General features: G+C 54.1%; 1 protein-coding gene across 1 annotated transcript in view; it reads right to left on the minus strand.

The window, feature by feature from the left end:
• TEAD4 (TEA domain transcription factor 4) overlaps positions 1 to 25137 on the minus strand; it is a 51147-nt gene that overhangs the window by 9752 nt on the left and 16258 nt on the right. The window contains exons 3-9 of the mRNA XM_045295895.1: positions 23637 to 23701; positions 23339 to 23401; positions 19659 to 19787; positions 18542 to 18585; positions 18071 to 18126; positions 15395 to 15534; positions 14667 to 14840 (exon numbers count right to left, since the gene is read on the minus strand). Coding sequence (XP_045151830.1) covers positions 14667 to 14840; positions 15395 to 15534; positions 18071 to 18126; positions 18542 to 18585; positions 19659 to 19787; positions 23339 to 23401; positions 23637 to 23701 — 671 coding nt within the window. The remainder of the gene's footprint in view (positions 1 to 14666; positions 14841 to 15394; positions 15535 to 18070; positions 18127 to 18541; positions 18586 to 19658; positions 19788 to 23338; positions 23402 to 23636; positions 23702 to 25137) is intronic.

A 25137-nucleotide genomic window follows, 5' to 3' on the forward strand; every position in this document is an offset into this window, starting at 1 on the left:
TAAGTGGAGAGAAAATATTCTGAGAATGAAGTACAAATGCGCTTTACACAATTGATGTGTGTATGGATTGGGATAACAGTTGTATGAGCCCCTTAACATTTTTTAAAAATGTTTAAAAAAAAAAAAAGAAAGTAAATGTCTAGAAAAGAACGACGGAATATATGTACTAATATGTTGGATACAATTGATGTATGGATTGTAACAAGAGTTGTAAAAGTCCACAATAAAATGATTGAAAAATATATAATTTTTTTTTTAAAAAGAGTCACATGATCATATTAGTTGATACAGAAAAGGCATTTGACAATGTCCAACAGGCATTCTTGATAAAAAATGAATGATCCCCCCTCCAAAAAAAAAAAAGGGGGTGTGTCTGAGGGGGATCGTCTTGGTGTTTTCTTGTCTCCCCCACCCTTCTTTTTTTCCTGAACTTGCGTTTTGTTCTACACATTTCTCCTGTTCTAATAGGGACCTTCTGCTGCGTCCCCTGGTCAGAGCAGTCAGCAGCGTCTGCTGGGCACTGTCCGTTGTGGTTCGTGTGGGTCATTGATTCTAAGAACTAAATGCTTCCTTGAGTCTTGAGAACTTTGGACACACTGACAGGAGTGACCAGCCCCTGGAGACGGAAGGGCACCATGACTGGTAAAGTTGTGGGGCAGCAGAACAGAGGGGGATCTTCGACAGATTGACACGGTGGACGCCTCCGTGGGCTCTCACACAAGGACAGCACCAAGCAGGGTCGTCCCACTGGACGTAAGGTCACTCTGAGTAGGACCCGGACAGCACCTACCAGAACTGTGACAGCACACAGATGTAGGCACGCATAAAAAAGTACGCACTGTTCCTGAAGGGTAGGCAGCAGATTCTGGATTACAGAACTGCAAACTAAAACGAACTAGCTGCCACCAATTATTCTTGATTAATGATGACTCCCTTAATTTGTTATGGCCCACACAACAGAATGCTTTTGTGTAATCAGTCAAACATAGGTAAACATCTTCCTAGAGTTCTCTGCGTTCAGCCAAACTCATGGGACATAAACAATGGTATCTCTCATGCCACTTAATCTTTGGAACCTGGCTTTAATGTCACACAGTTCCCTGCTGACATACTACTGCGATCATTTTAAAATCACAGACTGCACAATTTGAGTTTGTACATGATATTGTGGTAATTTCTGATTTCTGTTGAAGCACCCTTTGTATCTATTTTTGTTGAATGAGCAAAGATGGGCTCCTCCTCTGCTACCCAATAGCTTTCTTTCTACTTCTTGACAGACGTGAATGAGTGCTCCCAGCACAGGTGCCGCTTACTGAAAGAAACGCTCCGATCGATGGGTGTGCTGACAATTCCTGGAACCTTGTTTACCACCAAGGGCACCCCTGCAGTTTGGACTTCTTTCTCCGTTACAATGAGTTTCTGATCAGATACTGACTTGCCTCTGAAAAGGCTGAATGTCAACCCATTATCTTTTTTTGGTAAGTGACCCAGTTGTAGTATTTACATTTCTGTTGAAATACTGAAGGGCGCTATGGGCATACCACTGTCATCTTCTTCACGACACTGCCGAGTCCTAAAGCCACTCTTGCTCTCCTGGCGTCTCTGACAGTCCATCCACTCAGAGTCCCTGCCACCCACGAATGACACTCTCGGGCCCTGGCCTGGAGGTGCGGGGGTCGAGGGAGGGCGCTCGTCACTGGCCCACCCACTGGTCTCCCCTGAGTGCTTCTCAACAGCCCCCAAATCTGCTTCTGTTCCCCCTGCTCTGAAAGCAGGGCTAGAGGCAGCCTGCCAGGCTGGTCGGAATGTTGGCCTCAGTACTTCTTCTCTGGGCTAGTGGATGACTTGTTGGGCAGCTAACAGGGAGGCCAGTGGTTCCAAACCAACAGCTGCTCTGTGGGAGAAAGACAGGACTTGCTACTCTGGTAAGGAGCTAGTCTCCGAAACTCACCGGGCCAGTTCTAGGCTCTCCTACAGGGTCGCGATGTGTCCGAATAGACTCAGTGGCTGTGAACTTGGTTGTCTTGACGTTTCTCTTGGAAACTGGTGCCAGGTGGAGGTGTGGTTATTGCGTGTTGGCCGGTGATCCGCAGAGTCGCTTGTTTCAAACAACCAGCTCCGAGGGAGAAAGACTGGGCTTTCTCCTTCCACAAGCAGTAAGGGTCTCGGAACCCCACTAAGCAGCATGGACTCCCTGGCCGGGAGTTTGGTGTTTTGGGGTGAGTTTCTCTCGCAAAGAGTGGAACGTGTAACTCTATGGTAGGGAGCCTTGGCCACATCTTAACCAGGAGGCTCTGTCCACACCTCGCCGAGGTTCTATGGCAGAGAAGAGGCTTCCACCTGGTGCTAATGCAGCCCCGCAGAGCCATCCAGGAGAGGCAGGAAGCAGCTGGGCCTGACAAGTAGGGGCCCCGGTGGGTGCCTCAGGACAGCAGTTCTATTTTTGAAACCTTAGGCCACTTGGAGATCTGACCATCAGTCAAACAATGACTGCATCTGAGTCAGGGATCTACCACAAAGGGCTCATTCTCAGGGCCCAGCTGCCCCCCACTGGCCCTAGACCACTGTCAAGCTGCACTGCTGACTCAGGGCCGCCCTGAGTGTGCAGCAGGGCAGCTCCATGGGGTGCCCAAGGCCTGTCTTCAGAGGTGCCTCTGGGTGGGTTCGAACTGCCAGCTTTGGTGAGCTGTAAGGCAGCCAATCTTTCACACACCTCCAGGGACCAGAGTGCAGCCTCAAAACGCAGCGACAACAGTTTGGACGCTGCCTGTGCACGCCAGGATAAATAAACAACAAACAAACCAAAGCCCCGCCAAACTCACTGCATGGGGTCAATGCTGACTCGTAGCAAGCCTATGGGATGGGGAGAACTGTCCGTGGGCGTACCTCTTTACGGGAGTAGAAAACCTTGTCTTGCTCCCTGGGGGCGGCTAGTGGTTCCGAACTGCTGATGCTGCAGTTAGCAGCCCAATGGGTCATCACGATGCCACCAGGGCTCCTTTTGCACACAGAGAAGGGGCTCCCCAGAGCCCAAGAAGGTTGGTGCCATTCAGAGCCAGGCCCCAGAAAGTCCCATTGCTGCCAGGTGAGGGACAGCTAGGTCATTATCTTTGTCACCTTTGAGGAAACAAGGAGAGAGCAAACGTCCTGGGCAGGGAGAAGTCCCTTGTTTTCGGGCAGATTAGATGATGTGGCCACAAATACTGTGGAGAAAGACTGTTTCCCACCGTGGAGTGATTAAGACATACTGTGTCGTGGGGGAAAAAAGGTTACAGAACAGAATGGGGACAGTTACTTTGTGATCGGGAATGAAAGAAAGCGGTCTCCACGTTGAGACAGAGCAATGTGCTTCCGTGAGTTCTTGACCGGCTCTCACAGGGCCACTAGCTGTAGTGGCAACGTGGGTCACATGCTGGGCTAAGGATCGCAAGGCCAGCTGTTCAAACCCACGAGTCACTGCCACACACACACACACACACACACACACACCCCCGAGATCCTACAGCCTCTTCATCACACTGGGCTGTAATGAGCGGTTCAGACGTCCTTGTCCCCTTTCAGGTAGGAAGCACCTGAGAGATCAGAATGAAGCCCCCTGTTCGTCTCCCTCGCAGGCTAGGCCTTCAATACAGGATGCTGTTCAATGCTCCCGCCTCTGGGTGGCGCCAAGTGAGCAGGGAGTGGCCTCTGGGTCAGGGCGAGGAAGGGGCAGGAAAAGGGGAGGGGCCTGTGAGTGCCCAGCTCCAGCTGATGTCAAAGCCACTCCCTGGGCTTGTCACCACCTCCCACTGGCCACTCCCCTCCTTGGCCAGCTCCAGGCGGACACAGGCTGCAGTGGAGCCTGGGCACTGCCTCTGGTCTCAGAGACTAACTGTGGGGAGCGGCTGGGGCAATGAGGGATCCAGGGGTCCCAAGGGAAGGGCCACAGGCAGGCAGTTCAGAGCTGCGCAGTCCCACACAGACGGGGGCGGGGGTGGGGGTGGGTGGGGAGGGTGTCGACCACAGTAGTCCTCAGGCCTGGCTCTTCTAATCACAAGGGGGCTTTAAAAAGGGACCCAAACTATAATGGAGGTGTGCCCCCCTCCCCCAACTTCCCACAGCCGTTTCTTGTCCACCTTTGTACCTCTTCCGGTTCTAAGCGGTCCCTTACCCCCTAGGGGAAAAGTAATAAAATCTATCTTTGCTTTTTTCCCTCCCTTTTCAGCCTAAAAGGCCAAGCTAAGCTGTCCCTCCCATCATCCTCCGAGGCCTGCCCACCTGCCCTCTGAATGCCCCGTGCCCCCCTCCCTGTACCCTATTCATAGCCGTGCGTGCGGGTGGGCAGCTCACAGGCTGCGCCTGGAACAGGTGTGGGGGATCGGGTGGCTGACAGATGAGCCCAGACAGCCGCAGGCGGGTGTGGGGCCTGAGGGGCTCGGATTCATTGTCATGTGCTGGTATGTGCCCGGAAGAAATGTCAGGGCCCAGAAGGGAACAGCAGGCGGGTATGGGACGATGGTCTGGGGCTGGGCTCCCAGGGGTCCGGGCAAGGAGCGGGGGGTGCTTCACCCCACAGTCCCCTGGTGCAGACCCTGAAGCCTCGCCACATGGAGCACAGCCCTGGCGGCTGCAGGCTGCTACCCTTCCTTTGGTGAGTGCCATCTGCAGCTAGCCCTGCTTCCTCTGCGGAGCTGAGTGGCTGCAGCCAGCCCCTAACTGCGACTTCCAAGGGCCCCAGTGCAAGCCTCTGCCCACTCTTCACAAGCTTCCGATGGGCCCTCCTCCCACACAGGCAGGCCCGAGAAGACAGGCTCTGGAGAGGCAGTCTTCCCTCTAACCGTGTCCAGCCAGCCCACCATGCTGATGGCAGGAAGGAGTGGCCAGGCCAGGGACGAGGGCTCCCCAAGGGACAGCTAGGTTTCCCCACATCCCAGGCTCGCTCTCCTCTGGTGCTTCTGCCCTCCACCTAGGCGGAGGGACGGCCAAGCACACAGGGTTCTGGACCCTGACCCGCTTCCAGCTCTCACTTCACTCCCACCCCCAACACGGCTCGGCTCCCAGGACTTGGGAGCCCTAACCACAGGGCAGGGCAGTGCCCCTCCCCCCACTCCCACTGCCAACGTATCACACCCTCCAAGGGGAGGGGGACAGCAGAGCCCGGTGTAGGCCCGCAGGAGCGGACTGTTTGTTTCACCTGCGGCTCAAACCGCAGAGGCGAAGCTGAACAGACACCAGAGCCTCCTGTCCCAGCTGCAGTGGCGGCTTCCCGCAGTGAGGGCCTCGCTAGTGACCAGCACCCCCAGCCTAAGGTGACCAGACGTCCCGCTTTTTAACAATTTTTCCTGCGTCCCGCAGTGTTTTTAAAAAGTCTTGATTTTTGGAAAGAATGCAGGACAAGCTAGGGTATACGGTTTTCAGCTGCCATGTGGCTATTTCGCCAGGATAGGAGTTTTATCAATGGTGTCCCACTTTACCAATGTTAAAATCTGGTCACCTTGCCCCAGCCCCATGCCAAGGTGCTGGCTCATGAACCTGAGATCCGCTGTGGAATCTCTCGGGACACGAGCCTCTGAGCACAAGGCCGAGCTGGGCCCACACGCCCAGGTGTGGTGGTATGTCTGGCACGAGCCGGAGCACGAAACCCTGCGGGTCACCCAGCCCCAGCTTCATCCTGGGCACTGACCACCTCTAACGAGTCAGAAGACAACACCGGCCTCGAGCAAGGGCAATACTGGAGAAGGACGGTCTAGCTCTTCCTACCTCCGGGCAGGGGCCTCCCTAGTGGGTTTCAGAGACTGCTACTCTTTACGGGGATAAAAAGTCTCCTCTTTATCCCTCAGGGCAGGTTTTGAACCGCTGAACGTGTGGCTTGCAGCCCAGCGCATAACTACCACCATGGTACATTCTAAGAAAGATCAGTCTTCTCTTAAGGTCAGACAGGCAGGAACCTCTGAGGCGAGGGCCCTTCAGATGGGAAACGGAATGCCCCCTGTGGTTCAGCGGTCCGGCCCATGACAGACAGGCTGATCCCGCCAAGAGTGCCACTTGCGGGAGGCAGGCGCGCCACTCCCACGGGATGGAAGGGGAGCATCTGCAGACGCAGGAAGGGAACGGAAAGTTGAGGGCACAGGTTAGACAGTGGGGGCAGTGGGGAGAGGGCTGTTACGCTGCAGGGCCCGCAAGCAATGTCGACAAACAAACCGTGGGTGAACTGCTGAGTGGACAGCCAACCTGCTCTGCAAGTGCTCACCAAAGCAGTTTTATACAAGCCACCAATCGCTCAGCCTGGCTCCTTGCCCAAAGCGAGGGCTAAGCGTGGGCGTGTGCAGGGGAAGAAGGGCTCAAGAGAAAATACGGGCTCCCCCACAATGCCCAGCTAAAGAGAGGCCAAGAACCCTGAGACACTGCTGGAGGCAAGGGGCCACGTTGGGATGCTAACCTCAAGGTTGGAGGTTCAAATCTACCAGCCACTCCTTGAAGGGAAGACGAGGCCCTTTGCTCCTGTCAAAGATTTAGAGTCTCGGAAACCCAAGGGGGCAGTTCTCCATCCTACAGGGTCGTCAGTGACTCGGGAGCAGAGGGATGTGTGCTGGCTGCACAAAGGGAGGGTCAACAGGCTGCCCACAGCGCTGCTTCTAGTTTACAGGTCCTTGTCCAGGGCCGGAAGGAAGAACAGAGAGAGGAAAAGGGGCAGGGAATGGGAGGCTTAAGGCCACTCTGAAAAAAGGAGACGGCCTCTCTCCTCATGCACTGCGCCCCAAAGCAAAGCTTCAGTGCTGATGTCCGCAAGAGGCTGAGGTGTCTGGTGTGGCCTGCATGACAGTGGCCTGCTGGGGGCCAGCAGGTTCCCGAGACTGGATGACCGGTGTATCCAACTAGGCACAACTCTGGCCATCCCATACTCCGTTGAAAACACTCTGAGCGATTGACTCCTCATTACAAATATATAGGGAAGGCGACCCTGCCGTTCCCCCATGATACAACCAAGGCAGGCACTACCAATCAATCCAGAACGACCTCCCCCCCCGCCCTATCCCTTCCCTCTGGGTCCTTCTCCACTCAGTACTGCAAATGATGGCTATCAATCCATTCAGTGCACTCAAACTAAAATCCATTTTCTTATCTGGTTAAAAGTGAAAGACGCATTCAATTTCCTCTGGGACACCCAGAGGCCAGAGGAGGTACTCTGTGACACTGTTGGGTGAGAAGTTGGACTGCTAACCACAAGGTTGGCAGTTCAAACCCACCAGCCGCTCGTTGGGAGAAAGATGAGGCTGTGTGCTGCTGCAAAGATTTAACCCTGTGCACAGGTTGGCTCTGAGAGGGAACTGACTGGATGGAAGTGTGTTCGGGTGGATTTTGGTGAGAGACCCTGCTAGAATGAGAGCGAAGGGTTTTTCAGAACGTGCTGCCCCACAAACACCGGGGCAACAAGGAGAGGCAGAGCTAGCAGGAGGTCCAGCAGCGAGAGTGGCCCCACGACGTGAAGAAGGTCAACCGCACTGCTGGATTAGCACGTGCGCTGCTGGGTTCATCTCAACAATAAGTCGATAAAAATTCACATTCTCAACAATAACTAGAGAAAAATTCACATTTCAGAAGCCCAGAGGCCTATCAAGGCGGGCATAGCCAAAAAAAGTACAGGAATTCCCACCTAGAAGTGCCTTCAGCGGAGCTAGCAAGTGCAGGTGCCAGTACATGGGGTAGAGGGAGGCGCAGGGTTAACACAAGGAATTGACTCAAAGTCCACACACAGGCCGTCCCGGATGCCCCTCCCACATCTCCACGAGCGACAAATAGCCACCTTCAGGAATTAAATAAGTCTTAGGGAGACTGGGAGTGTTAAGAAGATGGGTAAGATTCCAAAGAGCTATTTCTCCTAAGAAGAGACACCAATAGGCAGCACACACATGAAAAGATGCTGGACATCTTGAGTTATGAGGAAAATGCAAATCAAAATCATCATGAACTCCCACTTGACACCCACTGGGATGGCCACAGCGGAAGAGACGGATGGGAAGTGCAGACGAAGATGTGGTGAGCTAAAGGCCTCCTCCACTGCTGGAGGGACTGCCGTGATGCCGCCGCCGCCGCGAAAGGCAGTTTGAAAGGTTTTCAAAAACTCACACACAGAATTACCAGGCGATCCAGCAATCCCACCCCCAAGAGAAATGAGAACAGATGCTTACAAGGAACAGTTCTACGCTCACACAAAAACTTGCGCATGAACACTCGGAGCAGTATTACTCATAAGAAAAAACAGGTAGAAACTCTAATATCTGCTAACAGATGAATGAACAAACAACAGGCACTGGAATTTTACTCCATCATTAAAATAAATAACTAAAGTGGAGCTCTCTGCACAGTACAAACGGGGTGCACTCGACAGTTAGCCTAACCCTGGTGCTGGAAATGCACCCGTGTTACAGTGGAAGCAAAGGCCAGGCAATCTGCTTCCACGACAAGTCAAGAAAACCCTAAGCACCCGTCTACCCTGTAACACACAGGGTCGCCAAGAATTGGAACCCACGTGCTGGCAACGAACAACAAAGAAAACTGAAGGTCCGATGCATGCCACAGCATGGGCGAGCTCTGAACACACCATGCTGAGCCGGGTGAAAAAGAGCATTATATGATTCCATTTATATGAAGTATCTACAGTGGGCAAGTGCAGACACCGGATTTACCAGTGGTTGCCAGAGGGGAGTAGACCTGGGAAAGGGTAGTTAAGGCTTAGAGTCTAAATCTCTGTTAAACATATGAAAATATTTAAAATTGCATGTACACTGGTACAGATAAGAGCTCTCGACACACGGAATCCAGAACAGACAAACCCCTTGGGAGCAGTAATGGGAAGAGTGATACCAGAAGGGTCAGGGGAAGGTGGGGAGAAAAAGGGGAATCCGATCCTAAGGATCGACATACTAACACACCCACTCAGGGGGGTACAAACAACAGAAACATGGGTGAAGGGAGACAGTGGATGGTGTAAGATATGAAAACAAGAATAACTTATAATTTATCAAGGGTTCACAAGGATAGGAGAGAAAAAATGAGCTGATATCAAGGGCTCAAGCAGGAAGAAAATGTTTTGAAAATGAGGGTGGCAACATAGGTACAAACGTGCTTGCCATGCGGATGATGGACCGTGGTAAGAGCTGTAAGTGCCCCCAGTAAAGCGACTGATTATAAAAACAAACAATACATACAAAATGCAGAGTAGCGATGGACCTAAAGCACAGAGAACTTAAGACACCACACTGTACACAGTAAGTGGGTGAAGCGGCAAACATATATAGCACACAGATAAAGCAGCTTTAAAAATCTGTGGGAAAATGGAGACCAATGATAATTTTCCATGAATTTTTTGAAGCCCCTTCATGTCTATTCCACTTCAATACATTTTACAAGGGGTATCCCCCCAAAACTAATTTTCCCCCACAAAGCGATGTATTTTTTTTTTTTTTTTTTACAAAACAACCTTATCACCTTCAAAGTACTCGCCATTACACTTAATACATTTGTGAAATCTGCGATTCTATTCTTGGAAACATTTTCCAAACTCATCTGTTTGGATGGCTGACGGCACCTCCTCGTTTCTTTCCTTCACCTGTTCCATGTTGTCAAACCGCTGTCCTTTCATGTCCCTCTTCATTCACAGAAACAAAAAGAAGCCACAAAAAGTGAGGTCAGGTCAGCAAGGTGTGCAGAACAAGAGAGGCATGCTGGGTTTGTTTTTGTTTTGTTTTTGCCACAAACTAGCTCATTGAGATGGCTATATGAGCAGGTGCACTGTTGTGGTGGCAAAAGCAGTCCCGTCGGCCACAAAGCAGGCCTTTTTTGTCACACACTGTTATGCAATCTTTTCAGAACTTCTAAATCAACGGTTCTCAACATGTGGGTTGCGACCCCTTCGGTGGTTGGATGACCCTTTCACAAGGGTCACCTGATTCATAACAGTAGCAAAATGACAGTTATAAAGTAGCAACGAAAATAATTGTATAGTTGTGGGGTCACCACCACCACATGAGGAACTGTATTAAAGGGTCATGGCATGAGGAATGTGGAAAACAGAACACCGAATGCACTACAAGCTGACATTTTTGTCCATTCGGGAAGTTGATGGACTTCCAGAAAGAGGTTTGTCATCAAACAACTTTCCACATTTTTTGAAATGAGAAAACTACTCACACACTTGAGTTTTTCCTTGTAAGCTGTTTTCAATATAACAAAAGTTTCTGCGGCATTTTTCCCAAGCAGGAAACAAAATTTCACAGTAGCACACTGTTCTCTTAAATCAGCCATCAAAAAAATAAGGTTTGAGTGAAACTGCTTTTACGAAAAAATTCACTGACCAGAGAGAACCTTACCAGGTGATGCCACTGGGTGCCCTAACGTAGAACGAGTTGCTGGATCCTCGCCTATTGGGGGAAATGTGCACTTTGAAAGCTCCGCTCTGCACAGTGCAATTCATAAATTCATAAATATTTTTTAAATAGACGTAATTAGTGATTCATGCTATAACACAGATGGACCTTGAAAATAGAGAACACTAATTAAGACTCTACATTTAGCAAGTGCCTGGCCCAATATGGGAAGTAAAAACACATATACTAAAACTCATCGACGTGAAATTTAAGAAGACTGAGAAGAATGCTAAAATTTCCCGAGAGAAAAAGTCTAACAAAGGATCAAGATTAGAAGGTGCTATGGAACGATATCTGTATTAACTCCCAATAAAATGGTTTGGGGAAGAAAAAATAAAGAATTAGAATGTGTACATGGACATTAGACAATGGAACAATGGCTAAAAATATGATTTGCATTCTTGATTCTACACCCAGCTGAACTACTAACTAAGTAAAAAAAAGTCTTTCCAAGAGGACATTTCTAAACAAGAGTTTAGAACATTTACCTAGTTTCGTATTAAACTGTGTTTCTAAAGCATATGTGTTACAAATCCTAAGCCCTATACCTCCTACAACCACTCCTGTGGTTAAGGAGCTCTAGTGATACAGTGGTTAAGTGCTTGGCTGCAAAGTTAAAGGTTGATAGTTTGAACCCACTAGCCACTCTGCAGGAGAAAGGCGTGACAGTGTGTTCCTGAAGAGATTAATCGCCTTGCAACACTACAGAGCAGTTCCACTCTGTCCGATTTGTGGTAGATTACATAATCTGGTGTCAATCTGAGGACTGAGAGTGTAGGGGGTGGAGTCTAGTCTGTCAATCAGATCACAGGCAACGAGGCCTCTGTGGGCACGGCCTTCCCCTGGGGATTCTGGGGACATGCTGGTATTGCCTCCTTGTAGGCCAGAGACACTGCTCTCTCGGCTCATTCCCTTGGAGACTCACTACTGACAAGGCTGATTCCCCGTCCCTGAGGAGAAGCCACATGGACCTACCCTGATGCAGCCCTGGGAACTGGAGGAGCTATGTGGAGACCGACCCTTGCCAGTGCTGAGAAGCTCACACCACCATTGGATCCACAAGACTTCCAACCCACTCGCATGTGTTTCATGAGTCCGAAGAGGACTTTATAGATTGGTATCACACATATGAGCTAATATCGGACTTACAGGCTTGGAATGGACTGAGTCGGGATGCTTTCTTAACGTACAATTACCCTTTATATAAATCTATCTCTTATACACATGAGTTTCTATGGATTTGTTTCTCTAGTCTACCTAGACCAACACTGTAGCCACTGAACAGCAAGGGGTAAGTTATGCCTATGGTTATAATTGCCCCTGGGATGGTTTTCTTGACATGTTAATCAGACAGTATTAGCATAGGGCGGGCCTTAAACTCTTTACAGATATAGAAAGCCTCATCTTTGTCCCACAGAGCAGCTGGTGGTTTCGAACTGCTGACCTTGCCATTAGCTATGCTACCAGGGCACCTGTGAGATACAAAAAAGATGAGATAAACCAATGAGCAGAGCAAGGGGAAGACAGTCGCCAGGTCACAGGAAGACCACTGCCAGGAAACCAAGACCTTGCCCCGAGTGGGCAGAGAGAAAGTCTTGGCCCTGAGAGCTGGCACCCTAAATTCAGACTTCTAGCCTCCCAAATGTGAGAATAGATCTCTGTTTTTAAAGTACATATCTTGTAGCAGAACTAGGAGCTGAGACACCCATCATACACCTTTCCTTCCACGGGAGCCTGTGCTCCAGCAAACCACAGCGGTAAACCAAGAGAGAAGCACGGACCGAGGACACGGGAGTCCAGGGATGCCAGCGGTGCCCAGCGAATGGCGACTCCCGGTGACCTCGGGTGTCAGCAGAACTGTGTTCCAGGGGCTCTCAGGGGCCTGCTGTGGGCAGTGGATGGCCAAGCCTCTCTCTGAGAGTGCCTCTGGATGATCGTAAACCCTTAACCTTCTAGTTAGCACGTCAGTTTAGAAGACCAGTAACAGGAAAAGTTATGCGGCAAATACAGAGCAGGCCTAGAGAACCATCCATCAGTCCAATGTGGAGCGGGGAAGGAAAGCCCTTCTGTACCGGAGAAAAGTATCCGGTCGCTCTGATGGAGCCATTCGAGGGCTATGGACAAGTATCCCATTGAAAACGTTATTTATTGGCTGTGACATGCTGTCGGCATGAAGTGCCAATCAAACAGTTTTTCTTAAAAAGTCATATTTTGCAGAGAAAAAAAAATCAGTTGTACAAGAAAGGAAATCTATTCATAGTCCACTGTGTGGCTCCCAGGTGGCCTGTCTACATTGTAAAACAGCATCCACGGTGGATTGCTCTTACTAAACCACGGTGACAGGACGGCACTGGAGACAGGGCGGCAGGGAGCTCAATTTTACTACCATAATGGAACACAAACATAATGCCTGAACCTGACTGAGAGACAGTCAAGTAAGCTTACTTTTCAGAACTGCCGTAGAATTTGCTACACACACACACACACACACACACACACACACACACACACACACAGTAAGAGAATAAACCACTGGAACCTGCACGTGGCTCCGGGGCTCAGTCCTGGGGTGTGAAGCAGCGGGACAGGAATCTGAGCTTTCCACTGACAGCTCGACTCGCACAGTGAGATGACTAGACTTTCAAAGGTTGAAGTGAATCACCACCTACTCTTTAGCCCAGCAGCAATGAAAGCCCAGACTTCTGTGGGAGCAGGGCTTTCCAAGAGCTTACTCCTGCTTCCAGCTTTGTCTCCTGTGATTCCCTCGGGAATCGGTCACCACGGGGTGGGGTGGGGTTGATTTGAACTCCAAGCAACCCTAAGGCCGCAGTGGGGAGTAGCGTTGCCCCCTAGGGTGTCCGTGGCTGGAGTCCTTACAGATCTGGGGGCCACAGCTTTCTCCAGCAGGGCTGCTGTGGGGTATAGACGGCCACTTTGCAGTCAGCAGCCAGGGCTTAAGCACTGTGCCCGGTTCACATGGCTCCTTCCACACTCCGTAATCACCACTTCCCCTTCTCGTTTCCTTTTGTCTTCCCAATCTGCACATTCCCGGGGGGCTGTAATGTCCTTTCCCCATCTCTGCCCAGTAGATCCTGCCCACCCAAAGGCTCAGGGCTCCTGCTCACACAACAGGCCTGCCAAGGGGGGCAACTGAGGATCTCAGAGATCAGGGTCTGTGCCTGACTCAACTGGGGTGGGGGGGGCGGTCCCTGCAGGGAGAGCCAGGCCAGGGAAGCGAGCCTGGGTACTTCCTGCCTAGAGTCTGCAACTTGATCTAAACCTCTGTGGATGTGCATCTTCCTAAGAAAAGCCAAGCTTTCAGAGAACCTGTGGGTGAGAGACGTTCAGGGGCTGTTGGGGGGTGTCTCCTGGCAAGGGCCCTGCTAAGAGCCATGTGGGCAGAGCCCCTCAGGCCCGGGTCAGTACCCCCACTCAGGGCCAGCATGGCCTGCACGTGCCTGTCTCTCCACTTGGCGGAGGCTCGACCCAAAGGAACACAGGCCCAGGGTGAGCTGGGGAAGGCAGAGAGGCCACGTTATGGGCTGAGCCCTTTGAGCAGTTGGGTGAGTGTGTCTTTTGGAGTGGACTGGCCCTGGGAGCAGGGTGCTCTGTGTTCTCCGAAGTAATCCCACACTCTCCATTCTCTAGAGCCGCCCAGTCCAACCCAACCTTCCATGGACCCGCTGCCTCCTGGTACGAGATGGATCACTCCTATCGAGGCTTGGGGGACAGGGAGCCCATGGTGGCTTTCCACCTAGACACCACCCCCCCCCCACCCGCCCGCCCGCCCCTCCAGCCAGAACACATTATGGGACGGGCATCCCACACAAACACCTAGTTTACATACACCCCACAGTTATGCACCAGCCCTCATGAAACCCATTTTGTTAAAATGTGGAGGTAGCAGACACTTCTCCTTGCGACTCGCACCAAACAGCTGATACAGTTCTATCATGTTGGAAGAGGAACCCTGGGAGAGCAAAGGGATACACATTGGACTACTAAGAACCCCAAGGTCAGCCGTTTGAAACCACTAGAAGCTCTGCAGAAGAAAGATGAGGCTTTCTGTTCTTGTAAAGAGTTACGGTCCTTGGAAACCATAGGGCAGGTCTACTCTGCCCCCCTAGGGTCGCTCTGAGATCAACTCACCGACAGGGAGGGAGTCTTTTTCTGGTCTGGTGTTGTATGAAGGGTATGTTTGGGTTCTGAAGTGCCGCTTTAACGTTCTGACACACAGGGAGGGCTTGTCCGCGGGCTTACCCAGAACTTCACCAGAAAAAAGGCATTGGCGGGTCCCCGTTCAAAGAGCTCCTTCAGGCCACCCTTCTTCTCGGGGAACTTGTCGTAGATCTGGTGGATGTCCACGGCTTCGAGGTAGGGGTCACTGTAGCTTGGGTTTGACTGGCCAATATGTACGAACAGGTGCTTGTTGTACTGTAGAGAGAATGGGGAGGGGGTGGGGGTGAGAAAGGTTTCGGCCCACCCACTCCCTCCCGAACTTCAGCATCACCGGCCAGCCGGCATCACCTGGAAGCAACAGGGCCGGCAGGGGCTCAAAGCGGGAGGGGGCAGGTGTCAGAGCCCACCTGGCCTCGCGCTCAGGTGTGCAGGCTTGTTTTTCAGTTGCAGGACCCACTCGTCAAACCACCTGCTGCTCAGCAGCTCGGGTATGACCAGGGCAAGGGGAGGCTGACTCTGGCGGCGGCCCTAGCAAGGTGCTCAGCAGATGTGGACCGGAGCCGGGAGAAGGGACGGGACGGCTTGGGCTGGGTGGGATGCGGGACTGGATGCAGGAGCCAAGTTCAGGACGGGGAAGGGAAGGGTGCCTGAGAAATCCAGGGTGAGAAGACAGGGTGGGAGAAGGCGCAGGGATCCGAAAAATCAGCCCGGAAGTGGACAGGAGAGTGAGCAGGCGCACGGGAAAAGCAGAAAAATCAGGAGGGAGAGCGGTGCAGAGAAGGCGTGGGGGCAGGGGGGCCGGCACCTACCGTGGCCGGGTCTTGCTGCTGCTCCAGGAAGGCGGAGAACTCCAACATGCAGAGCTTGGAGCTGGCCACGCCGCGGCCCTGCCAGGGCGGTGCTGGCGGTGCCGAGGGTGATGGGGTGGGCCCTGCAGGAGCCTCGAAGCCTGCACGTGGGAGAGGCACAGACACTCAGAGCGCTCTCCCCGTGCTGGCTCAGGGCGGGGTGGGGCGCGGGCAGGGGAGTTCGGTCACTGGCTAGGGTGTCCAGGAGGGTCCCTGGTGGTCCCTCCCCCTGGCTCTCTACACAGGGCTGGAGGGAATGGCATCCTGGAACAGCGGGCACTAGGATGCCCACAGGGCTGAGGCTGCCTAAGCAGGTACTGCTGGCCTCTTGCCAGAAGAGCCCCTGTTCAGTCAGAGATGACTGGTGAGTCCGTTCTGATGACGCCGTGTGAGACGTGCCAGACGTGCCCTGTTTTGTCCACTGCTGGCTCCGGCCCCTACACCGCGCCTGTCCCCAATGAGGCACTGAGGGTGGGGTGGTGTGGGAAGAGGTCAGATGCGCAGGCATTCCCTCCCCTGAGGGAATCAGTTGCCAGACTGCTGTCTCATCCCTCCACAGGGGTGGGCCTGCTCCCTGCCTCTGGGGACAATGGACAGGCTCCTGTAGGAGGGGTTTACACCCTACTGATAATGTTCCTATGGAGACCCAGAGACCACCCTCTCATTGCTGTGTAACCTATAGTGCAGCCCCTTCCTGTGACGTATGTCTTTACCTGTAATTAGTGGGCTGGATTGCCCCCAAAAGGTATATAGGTGTGAGTCAGCGGAACTTCCCTCTCTGACCCTGAGCTCCTTGCTGCTCACTCCCTGCTCAGTCCCCTCTCCCTTGTTCCCTTTCCCTCCTTCCCTTCCCCCTCTCTCCACGTGGACCACCAAGCTGGGCTGAGGTGAGCAATGTTGCTATGTATCATGCCTGACTGTATTATTGTAATATCTCTCATGCTCTCGATGACTTTAATATAATACTTATATATCTCAACCGTACAATTGTGCATTACTGAACCCAGAAGTAGTATTACTGAACTCGTAGGAGTAAGCAGCGGGTGGGGGCTGGTTACCTCACCCCTCCATCAGCGTCATTTATTTTTTTATTAAATACTACAGGGTGGCTGGGTAGTGACAGAACATTTGACGCCTAGACATGGGGCCACAGAGGACGGGCCTGGCAGTCCCGCTGTGGAAAGGTCCCAGCCACGGGAACCCCGTGGAACACTTCTCCTGGATACACAGGAGGTGGTCGTGAGCTGACGTCAACTGTAAGGTAACTAGCAGCGAGGATGGATGACTATGGATGTGAGAGCCATTGGTAAGACAGGCACTGGGCACGCGGGGCACCAAGCAGGCAAGCTTCCCCAGCAAGGCGGAGCTGGGCGAAGGGATGAAGACGGGGAAGGCGTATTCCACAGCGGGGGCCACACTGGGGGGCCGGGCCGGCTCATGAGTATGAACACCGGGAGAACTGGAGAGAAGAGTGGGTGGGTGCCGGCTGTAGGAATGAGGCGGAGAGGCAGCTGGAGGGGCAGTGCCTGCAGTGGGCTCCGCAGGGGGGGCCGTGGGTGGGAGGCAGAGGGACAGGGAGACCGTGAGTCCTCTACAGGAGCCCAGACCCTATCTGAAGATGCCAGTGAGTCACAAGAACTGCACTGGAGCTGCTCGGTGGGGCAGCTCTTTGCAAAGACCACTTGGTCAAATGAGATGGGGGTGGGAGGGGAGGGGGGCGGGCAGGACTGGTGACGTTGTGGCTACGGGTTGGAACTGCTAACAGCAAGGTCAGAAGCTCAAAACCACCAGCTGCTTCCCAGGAGGGAGAGAAGGCTTTCTACTCTAAGGAGTGAGTCTCAAAACCCCACAGGGACAGCCAGCACGGACTCGAAGGCCGTGAGTTTTGGGGTTGGTGGGGGGGGTGTTGAGGAGCTGAGGCTGGAGTTGGGCAGCCAGCTAAGAGGAGTCTACAGTTGTTCAGGCCAAGAGGGGGGCTTGCATGAAGAGTGTGGACAACAGGCAGAGAGCGGGTGGGCTGACAGGGCCTGTGGACTCTTGGTGAGAGAAGTTGGTAGCCCAGAGGCTAGGAGGGTGGCAGAGTTGCCTGGAGGCAGGAAGAGCCCAAAGTGGCCAGGTGCCAGCCCAGGGGCAGGAGGCTGGGGAAGGGAGAGGCTCTGCCCTGCTCTCTGGAATGGAGGGTGCTGAAGAACGTCCGTAGGAAGATGAGGACAAGGGACAGGCGGGTCCCCTGGGCAGTGAGAGGAAGGGCTCCCATGGCTAAACCTGCCTGCCTTTTGCCTGAGAGCTGCCCCAAGCAAGCCCCAGGAGGCCTCCTTCTCACCGAGGGCTTCTTCCTCCTCCTCCTCCTCCTGTTTTGATTACAGCATCCCCAAGGAGCAGTCCTAGGTGAACGGGGCCACATGGGGTGGCAGGACAGACAGAGCCAGGGCCCTCTGAACAGTGTGCTCCTGCACCCACACTGGGGAGGGGGACAGGAGCTGAGGCCACCTGAGGGCAACAGAGAGGTCCGCGCACAGAGGTGTGATGTGCATGATGAAGTGAGGGGCGGGGTGGAGACCAGAGTCTGGGCACACGATCCCCGTCGTCGGGGCACCAGGAGTGGGCGTGGATGGTAGCAATGCCCTGTTGACCCACCTGGTAGAGGCAGCGGAGGCTGGACAGTGTAGGTTTGTTGAGAGAAAGGTTTCACACTGCGGGAGACAGGAGAGAGGGTGTAAGCCCTGGGCAGACCGAAGGAGGCAAGGTCCCAGAGCCTGGAATAGTTCCCTTGTGAGAGGCCAGGTGGACTGACCATCAGTGACCTTGGTGGTCTCTGGCCAATTGACCCCTCCCACCAGCTTCCTCAGGGAGGTCTTATCGCAACCTCCCTCATGGTCAGCCCTGTAAGCCTGTCAGGCTGGTTGCTAAACAGACTGGGGTTCAGACAAAGGTATGCTAACAAGTCCACACCCCAGCCCTGGCCAACTGTTCCCTGAGAACAGGAGCTCTCGAGGCTGTCCTTACAGGCTGAACCCCACCCCACCCTAGGGCCACACTCGATTCCACGAGCCCCTGCGATCCAGTGCAGTTCAGGAAACAAGGGAAGCACAAACCAGCCATACTCACTCATGGGACGTCCCGGCTTGGCCTGGCAGCGCTCCTTGCCAAAACTGTGGGGACGTGAAAGTGGAGAGTCAGGGTGGCCCTGGGTGCACATGGCCCCATGGGGGTGGGGGTGGGTGCAGGGGAAGCACAGGGCCGGCGCTGGAAAGGAAGGCAGAGGCCCCAAGCTGCCCTGCGCCAGAGGGGAAGAGACCCAATGCGGGGGGTCGGTCACAGCAGCAGTGTCCCCACAGCATGTCTCAAAGGGGACTAGTCTGTCTCAGGAGCAGAGACAACGGTCCTGCGCCTATCTCCTAGAGTCACAGGCACAACGCACTTAAGGCACCGAACCACCGTCTGGCCGATTTTCCTGGGAGGCTGGGCAGTGCTTTCTGGGACACACTCTGAAACGCTAGATGGGCTGCTCCCGACTCAAGGACGGGACCCATCACCTTGTGTGCCCAGAGACCTGCTGTGTCCCAAGAAGCCAGGAAGGCCCTGTGGGCGTCACCCTGGAGAGGAAGAGCCCTTCTAGACACCATCATGAGGGGGTGGCCCGCAAGGTCATGGCTGAGATGGAAACTCCAGGCAAAGGTTTGCTCCAGGACTCCAGCTCTCCAGCTGGAAGGAGAGCAGTGTCTGAGAGGGAGACAGGGAGTGAGGCCGAAGGGTGGAGGGCTACTCGGGACATGCCTCTGGACGTCAGCTTCCTCATCTGTAACGGGTGCCAACCTTCAATGGAGGAGGACCCTTTTCTCCCGCTGAAACACTCTCTTTGTTCCAATGCCCAAAGAATCACAACTCGGCAAGGCTGCCTGCCTGGTCCTCGCTCCCTCCTTCCCCTGGTGGCTTCCCAGGCCTGAGACCTCCAGAGACATCTGGGTTGGTCCATTTTTCTGGTGGGGCTCCGGGTAAGGTTTGGACTGCTACCCCCAAGGTTGGCAGTTCAAAACCACTAGTGAGTGTTTGGGAGTGGAAACAAGGCTGACTGTTCCCATTAAGAGTTACGGCCTCAGGAACCCTACACAGGGTGGCTGTGAGCCAGAAGCCACTCGACGGCAGTGGTTTGGGTGCTTCAGAAGAGAGAAGAGGGGGAAGGTGAGGGCTGGGGTGGCCTCTGGCTCCAGGCAGCCTCACTTACCCCTGAGACTGCTGGGTAGCCTGGGCCCCGGGTGAGGGCCATTTTACTGTGGAAGGCTGTGGCAGAGATGATCTGGGCGGACGACATTGTAGCCATGCTCTGCAGGGCCTTGTCCTTAGCTGCCTGATCCTGGGGGGAGACATTGGAAGGGCGGGCCTCAGCGGTGGCCCCATGCCAGGCTCAGGGGAGGCAGTGGCCCCGAACTCAGCCCGAGGAGACAGGCTTGAAGTCATTCCGGTGCTACTATCTGGTTTAGAGCCAGAGTCAGCCGGTCTGTCCGGGGCCACTTCCCATCTATCTGTCCAAGGGACACACGGTGTGTGCTGTATGTGGTACGGGGGTTTAGAGAGGTTTGGGAGACCCTCACGCAGAGCCCATCTTTCATTTTACGAAGCTGGGGGGCAGCCTGACACAGGGAACCTCTGCCTCCCTGTTCACCGTGGCACGGCCGGTGTGCACTACTGATGGCAGCTGCGGCTCAAAGAGTGGGTGGATTCTCCCCAGAAGGGGCAGGTGGGAGTGCCCCGGGGAAGATGGACCTCCAGGGCCCGCCCTGTCTCCCTTCTGCTCTCCTGTTGCACTGTGGGTACAGACCCATGAGCCTCAGGCTCCTTTCCACTGAGCGTGTCAGTACCTCCTACCAGCCCTCCACATGCCCCAGACAGACCCCAGAGAATGGGCTCACCCGGCGCAGGTCCAGAACCACAAGGCACTACCAAGTCACTCACAAGCCGCTGGCCGACGGTGACACTAGTGATAACGCCAGGCGCATACTTGGGCCGCTGGTTCTCATTCTGAGTTCCCCAAGTCCCAAAAGCTCCCCAAAGAATGAAATTCCCTTCCACTTTCAAAAAGCCTAGTAGGAAGCATGCCATTGCCCCAAATAAGCCCAGACTTCCACACAGGGGGACCGGGGTCTTAGTCAAGGGTGTGTGGCTTCACCGGTGCTAAATGGCGGCATCATGGTCGATTTGGAAGCTGGGATGGGAAATTCTAGATCTTTATTATGCTTTTTTTTAAGTGGAAGAAAATTAATTAACCATTGCGTAATGATATTAATGGATGCGGTAGAACCAGCTCTGTCTTAGGAGATAAGACGAATTGCCATCCTGTGGCTGACAAGCACTTACGTATAACTGTCCCCCTCCATCCTCCCAGCCAGCCCACCCAGCAGTCTGTGGGGGAGGGTTAGGGTTGTGGCCATTTACATGTGGTGGAAAGCAACGGTCTCAGCGTCCACCAAGGGTCTCGATGCTGGGTCGTTGTGCCATTGGGACACAGCAGGCCCTCCCACTCGGTCCTCGCATGGGGGTTTCAGTGTGTGGGCGTCTTGCGCTGCCTCTCCCGCAGCGCTGCTGGAGTACCAGTAGGATCCCATTGTAAAGATGAAGGGACACGAGGGCTTGGGGCCAACAGGAGCCTGGTGGTATGGTGCTTACACGCTGAGCTTGGATCCGAAAGATGGGTGCTTTGAAACCACCAGCCTCTCCGAGGGAGAAGGACAGGGCTCTCTACTCAAATAAACAGTGACAGCCGTCTCAGACACTCGAAGGGGCAGCTCCACCTGTCCTATAGGGCTGCTGGAAGCCGGCATAGATTTGATGCAGGTAGGGGAAAAAGAAGGGGGAGGGCGGGGGGAGGGTGCTGCTAACAGTGGTGGTGGCCAAGTCCCGGGAGCTCCATCCAGATTTGCGATTTGCACTTAGACAACATCTGGGGCGTGGGGGAGGGGGGGTGGCGCGAGCTGTACACATCGAAGAGGGGGTGCCATCAGGATGGACAGCCCCGGTGGCCACCCCACAGTGGGCTCTGATCACAGTGAGTGGACTAAACCATGCAGGAGATGAGGGCTGCTCCTGGCCCCTCCATGCTATCCTTTTAGGGCCAGTCATGTCTTGGGTGGGTGCGGTTCTTCCCAGGGATGCTTGTACTTTTCAGGAGGGAAAGGCCAGCTCACAGAGGAGCACAGAGTGATCGGCAGGCCGCACCCACAGCACCCACAGCACCCGCAGACTTTGTGATTAGGCCATAGTCGGAGGCAACAGCTCAGCCCGTTGGTACCAGAGGCAGGAGAGAGACCAATCTAAACAAAGGACCCTGGCAAGGCCAGGCGTCCTGGGGCAGGGCCGGACGGGAACCAGGGGTGAGTAGGGAGGACAAAGGACATTGGGAGTGGCACTCTTGGCCACAGGGCCAAGGAATCCTGAGGCAGAGGGGACCTCAGATACCTCCACCTTGCTTATTAACTTTGGGGGACCTCCACCTTGCTTATTAACTTTGCTCTCATTTGATAGATGAGGAGACTGAATGTAGCGGTGTAGGGGACCCGTCGGGCTCAAGTCCCCACAGCCACATGGCAGGAGCCAGGGTTAGCTAGACCCCAGGCCCAGAACCCAAGGAATTCTATCAGGCCCCCATCTCCAACTTAAAGGACTTCAAAAGCCTCAGGCCACCCTCCCCAGGAAAATGCACAAGCATGTGCTACTCTATTGTCACTTAAGGGGCTCTCCCAGAGCCTGGCCAGCCACCAAGCTAGACACTATGGTCAAGGACAGGTGTGCTTCCATGGAGAAATGTGGGTCTGCCATCCACAGGCATCCCCTTGGGTTCTGAACAAGACACTGGACTCTTGTCCTCCACACCAGCCACCTGCTGTGGGCCCCAGTGACCAGAGAGGGGAGTGAGGGGCAAACCAGGCTCCAGGGCCAGGAGTGTTCTGGGGCACATATGCCAGCCCCCAGCAGGAGGGGAGGGAGGACAGCTGCAGCCCAGCCAGCTGTCCTGGGAACAAAGGAGTGAGGTGCAAGCCACAGCTGTGGAGGGCTGGGGACAGCTGGGCTGTGGGCAGTGGGGTGTGGCTTCCAGGGAAGCAGAGCGGCTTGGGTTTCCCACCCTAGCAGCACAGACTGGGGGGCAGGACGGCCCGTTATAGGTCACCTAGCCCAGAGGCTTTCAGGCTGGGTAGCAGTGCGATAGAGTGCTGGGAAGGGCCTTCAATGCCTTGGGGTACAAGAGACTCCCACAAGGCCTGTTCTTCGCCAACCTCACTGGGACAAGAACACACTGAGGGGGGTACTGTCTTAGGGGGATGAGCAGGGCACCCATTACAAGCATTGCAAAATGTCCATGAACTACTGAGCTAGTCCAATGTCCAAGCAGCTGTGCAGATTATGCTCCTAGGCCCTCCCCAATTTATGGGGTACATTCCCAACCCCATTTTCTGGCATGCACCATATGGGTCCCTGGATCCATCCTGTGGGGAGAGCATGCCCGACCCCAGGTGACCGGCCCTCTACTGAGCAGGCTGCTCCAGGGGCGAACGATTTCATCAACTCCTGACACACCAAACCCCACCCACAGGGAGCAGAGGCTCGGGAGGCCACCAAGGCATGGGACCTGGAAGGCAACCCTGCTGTCCCCACCCCCACCCAGAGCCAGAGTTGGAGGTGGCCTGGCGGGAGAGGCGCTGTGGAGTCTGGCATCCATGCACGTGGCTCCCAGGCCCGGGTGGGGTGGGGGCAATGTCCTTCTGTGGGCAGACATGACGGCGGTATCAAGATGATCCCCATGCTGCATGCCAGCAGGTACCCCCCTCAAACCTAAAGGCCTCTCCTACTACAAACAGCGCCCCACCTTCTGGAAACCTGGCCCTACCCCACCGATGCAGAAGCCCGCCTTACCTTAAGCTTGGCCTGGATCTCTCGGGCTTTGCGACGAGCCAGCACCTGGATGTGGCTGGAGACCTGTGGCACAGGAAGAGAGCTTAGTCTCCATCACCCTGTCCTGCCAGCGTGGCCCACTCTTCCAGAAGGTTTTGCTCCCTGCAAACCTTCGAGAAAGGCTGGGGATGCCAAAGCCACAGGATCTCTCGAGAGGTGGCAGCAGGGACCCCAAGCACCCCGGGCGGTCTGTGGTGTGCCAAACCACCCAGGCTATGCTGGCCACAGTCTGCAAGCCCCTGTCCACCACCCGGCTCACCTGCTTCCTGGTACGGGTCTTCCCTGTGCGCAGCTTGATGTAGCGGGCGATCAGCTCATTCCGACCTGCAGACAAACCCAAACCTCTCAGTGCAGGAGGACCGAGCAGGGGTGGTGGGGTGGTGGTGCTGGGCTCTCTGGGGAACTCTCTGTGTTATTGGATGGAGCCTCCGGCGAATCCCCTCAGACCACGCAGCCCAGGGATGTGACTGGCCTTGCTCTCAGGCAGAGGGCACGGGGGATGTCGTTATAACGAGACGAGGCTTTCTGCTTGTGAAAAGGGTTAGTCTGTCTCGGAAACCCACGGGGCTGCGATGAGTCGGCACCGACAGGACGGCACTGAATTTGGTTTTCAGTGAACCCTTCCCCCAAAGGATTCTTATACTCGGTGATTTAATAGTATAAATTCACCATGATCAAAACTGCAGCCTTTGAGGAACTCAGATTGTCTTCCTTGAGTCAGGAGAAGCTACAGAAGGGTGGGGTGTGTGTCAAGATCCGGGCTGGAATGTGGGTGGGATGAGGCTTCCCAAGGAAACCCGGCTGGCTAGGAGAGCCCGTGCTGCTTGGCAGACTCGGCGGGGCACTGCTGCCAGGGGCAACAAAGTCCTTGGCGCAGCTTCCTGATACGTCTTCCTAGCAAGCCCACTGTGATGGTCCTGGGTCCTTCCACCAATCCATCAGGAGTATCCTTTTGGAATCCGCCCCCCACCCCCAAAGCAGGTGGCCCCTCTGCCTTGAATTTAACTGGTCCAACAGGTCCCCTGGGAAGCTACTCTCTTGATTGGGTTTTGACATTTCTTTTGAAGACACCTTATAAGACCAAGACAAGGGGCTTGGTGAATTACTGAGAGGACCTGTCAGCAGTCAGGAGAGAACTCCGTGGCATGTTCGATACGCGGTGTTAGGAATAAATCATGCGTGTCTGAACTGGAACTACTCATGCATCTGCACACACAGACACACCCCTCCTTGCTTAAGCAGGACCAAAGACAGTCAGGATGTGAAAATCTGTGTGACATGAAAACAGAGATAACACATCAGACCACAAAGCGGTGGCAGATCATGGGATCAGGCATCAAAGACCCAGAACAAAAAAAAAATCTTATCAATGCGGATGAATGAATGAGGGGGGAGTGCAGAGTGGAGACCCAAAGGCCATCTTGCAGACAATTGGACATCCCCTTACAGAAGGGTCACAAGGAAGAGACTGGCCAGTCAGGGTGCAGTATGGCACCATTGAAACACAACGTTCCACTGAATCTGCAGCTCAGGGAGAGAGACATGTCTGATCAGAGCACACGGGAGCAAATGAAGAGGGAGGAAGAGAGAGTGGAGCACATCCTTGCCCACCAAGCCTTGAGGACAATATTTCGGCTCAGAGCAGCCAATTGACAGAGAGGATCATAGGGCCAGCCTCACTATGACACACGATGTCCCTCACTGACTCATAGTGCTACAGGGGACAATACTGGAGACTCAATGCAGGAATTGTGCCCAAT

Source organism: Echinops telfairi, unplaced genomic scaffold (genome assembly GCF_000313985.2).
Source record: "Echinops telfairi isolate 266 unplaced genomic scaffold, ASM31398v2 ScPeMD7_6273;HRSCAF=7185, whole genome shotgun sequence".
Taxonomy (NCBI): domain Eukaryota; kingdom Metazoa; phylum Chordata; class Mammalia; order Afrosoricida; family Tenrecidae; genus Echinops; species Echinops telfairi.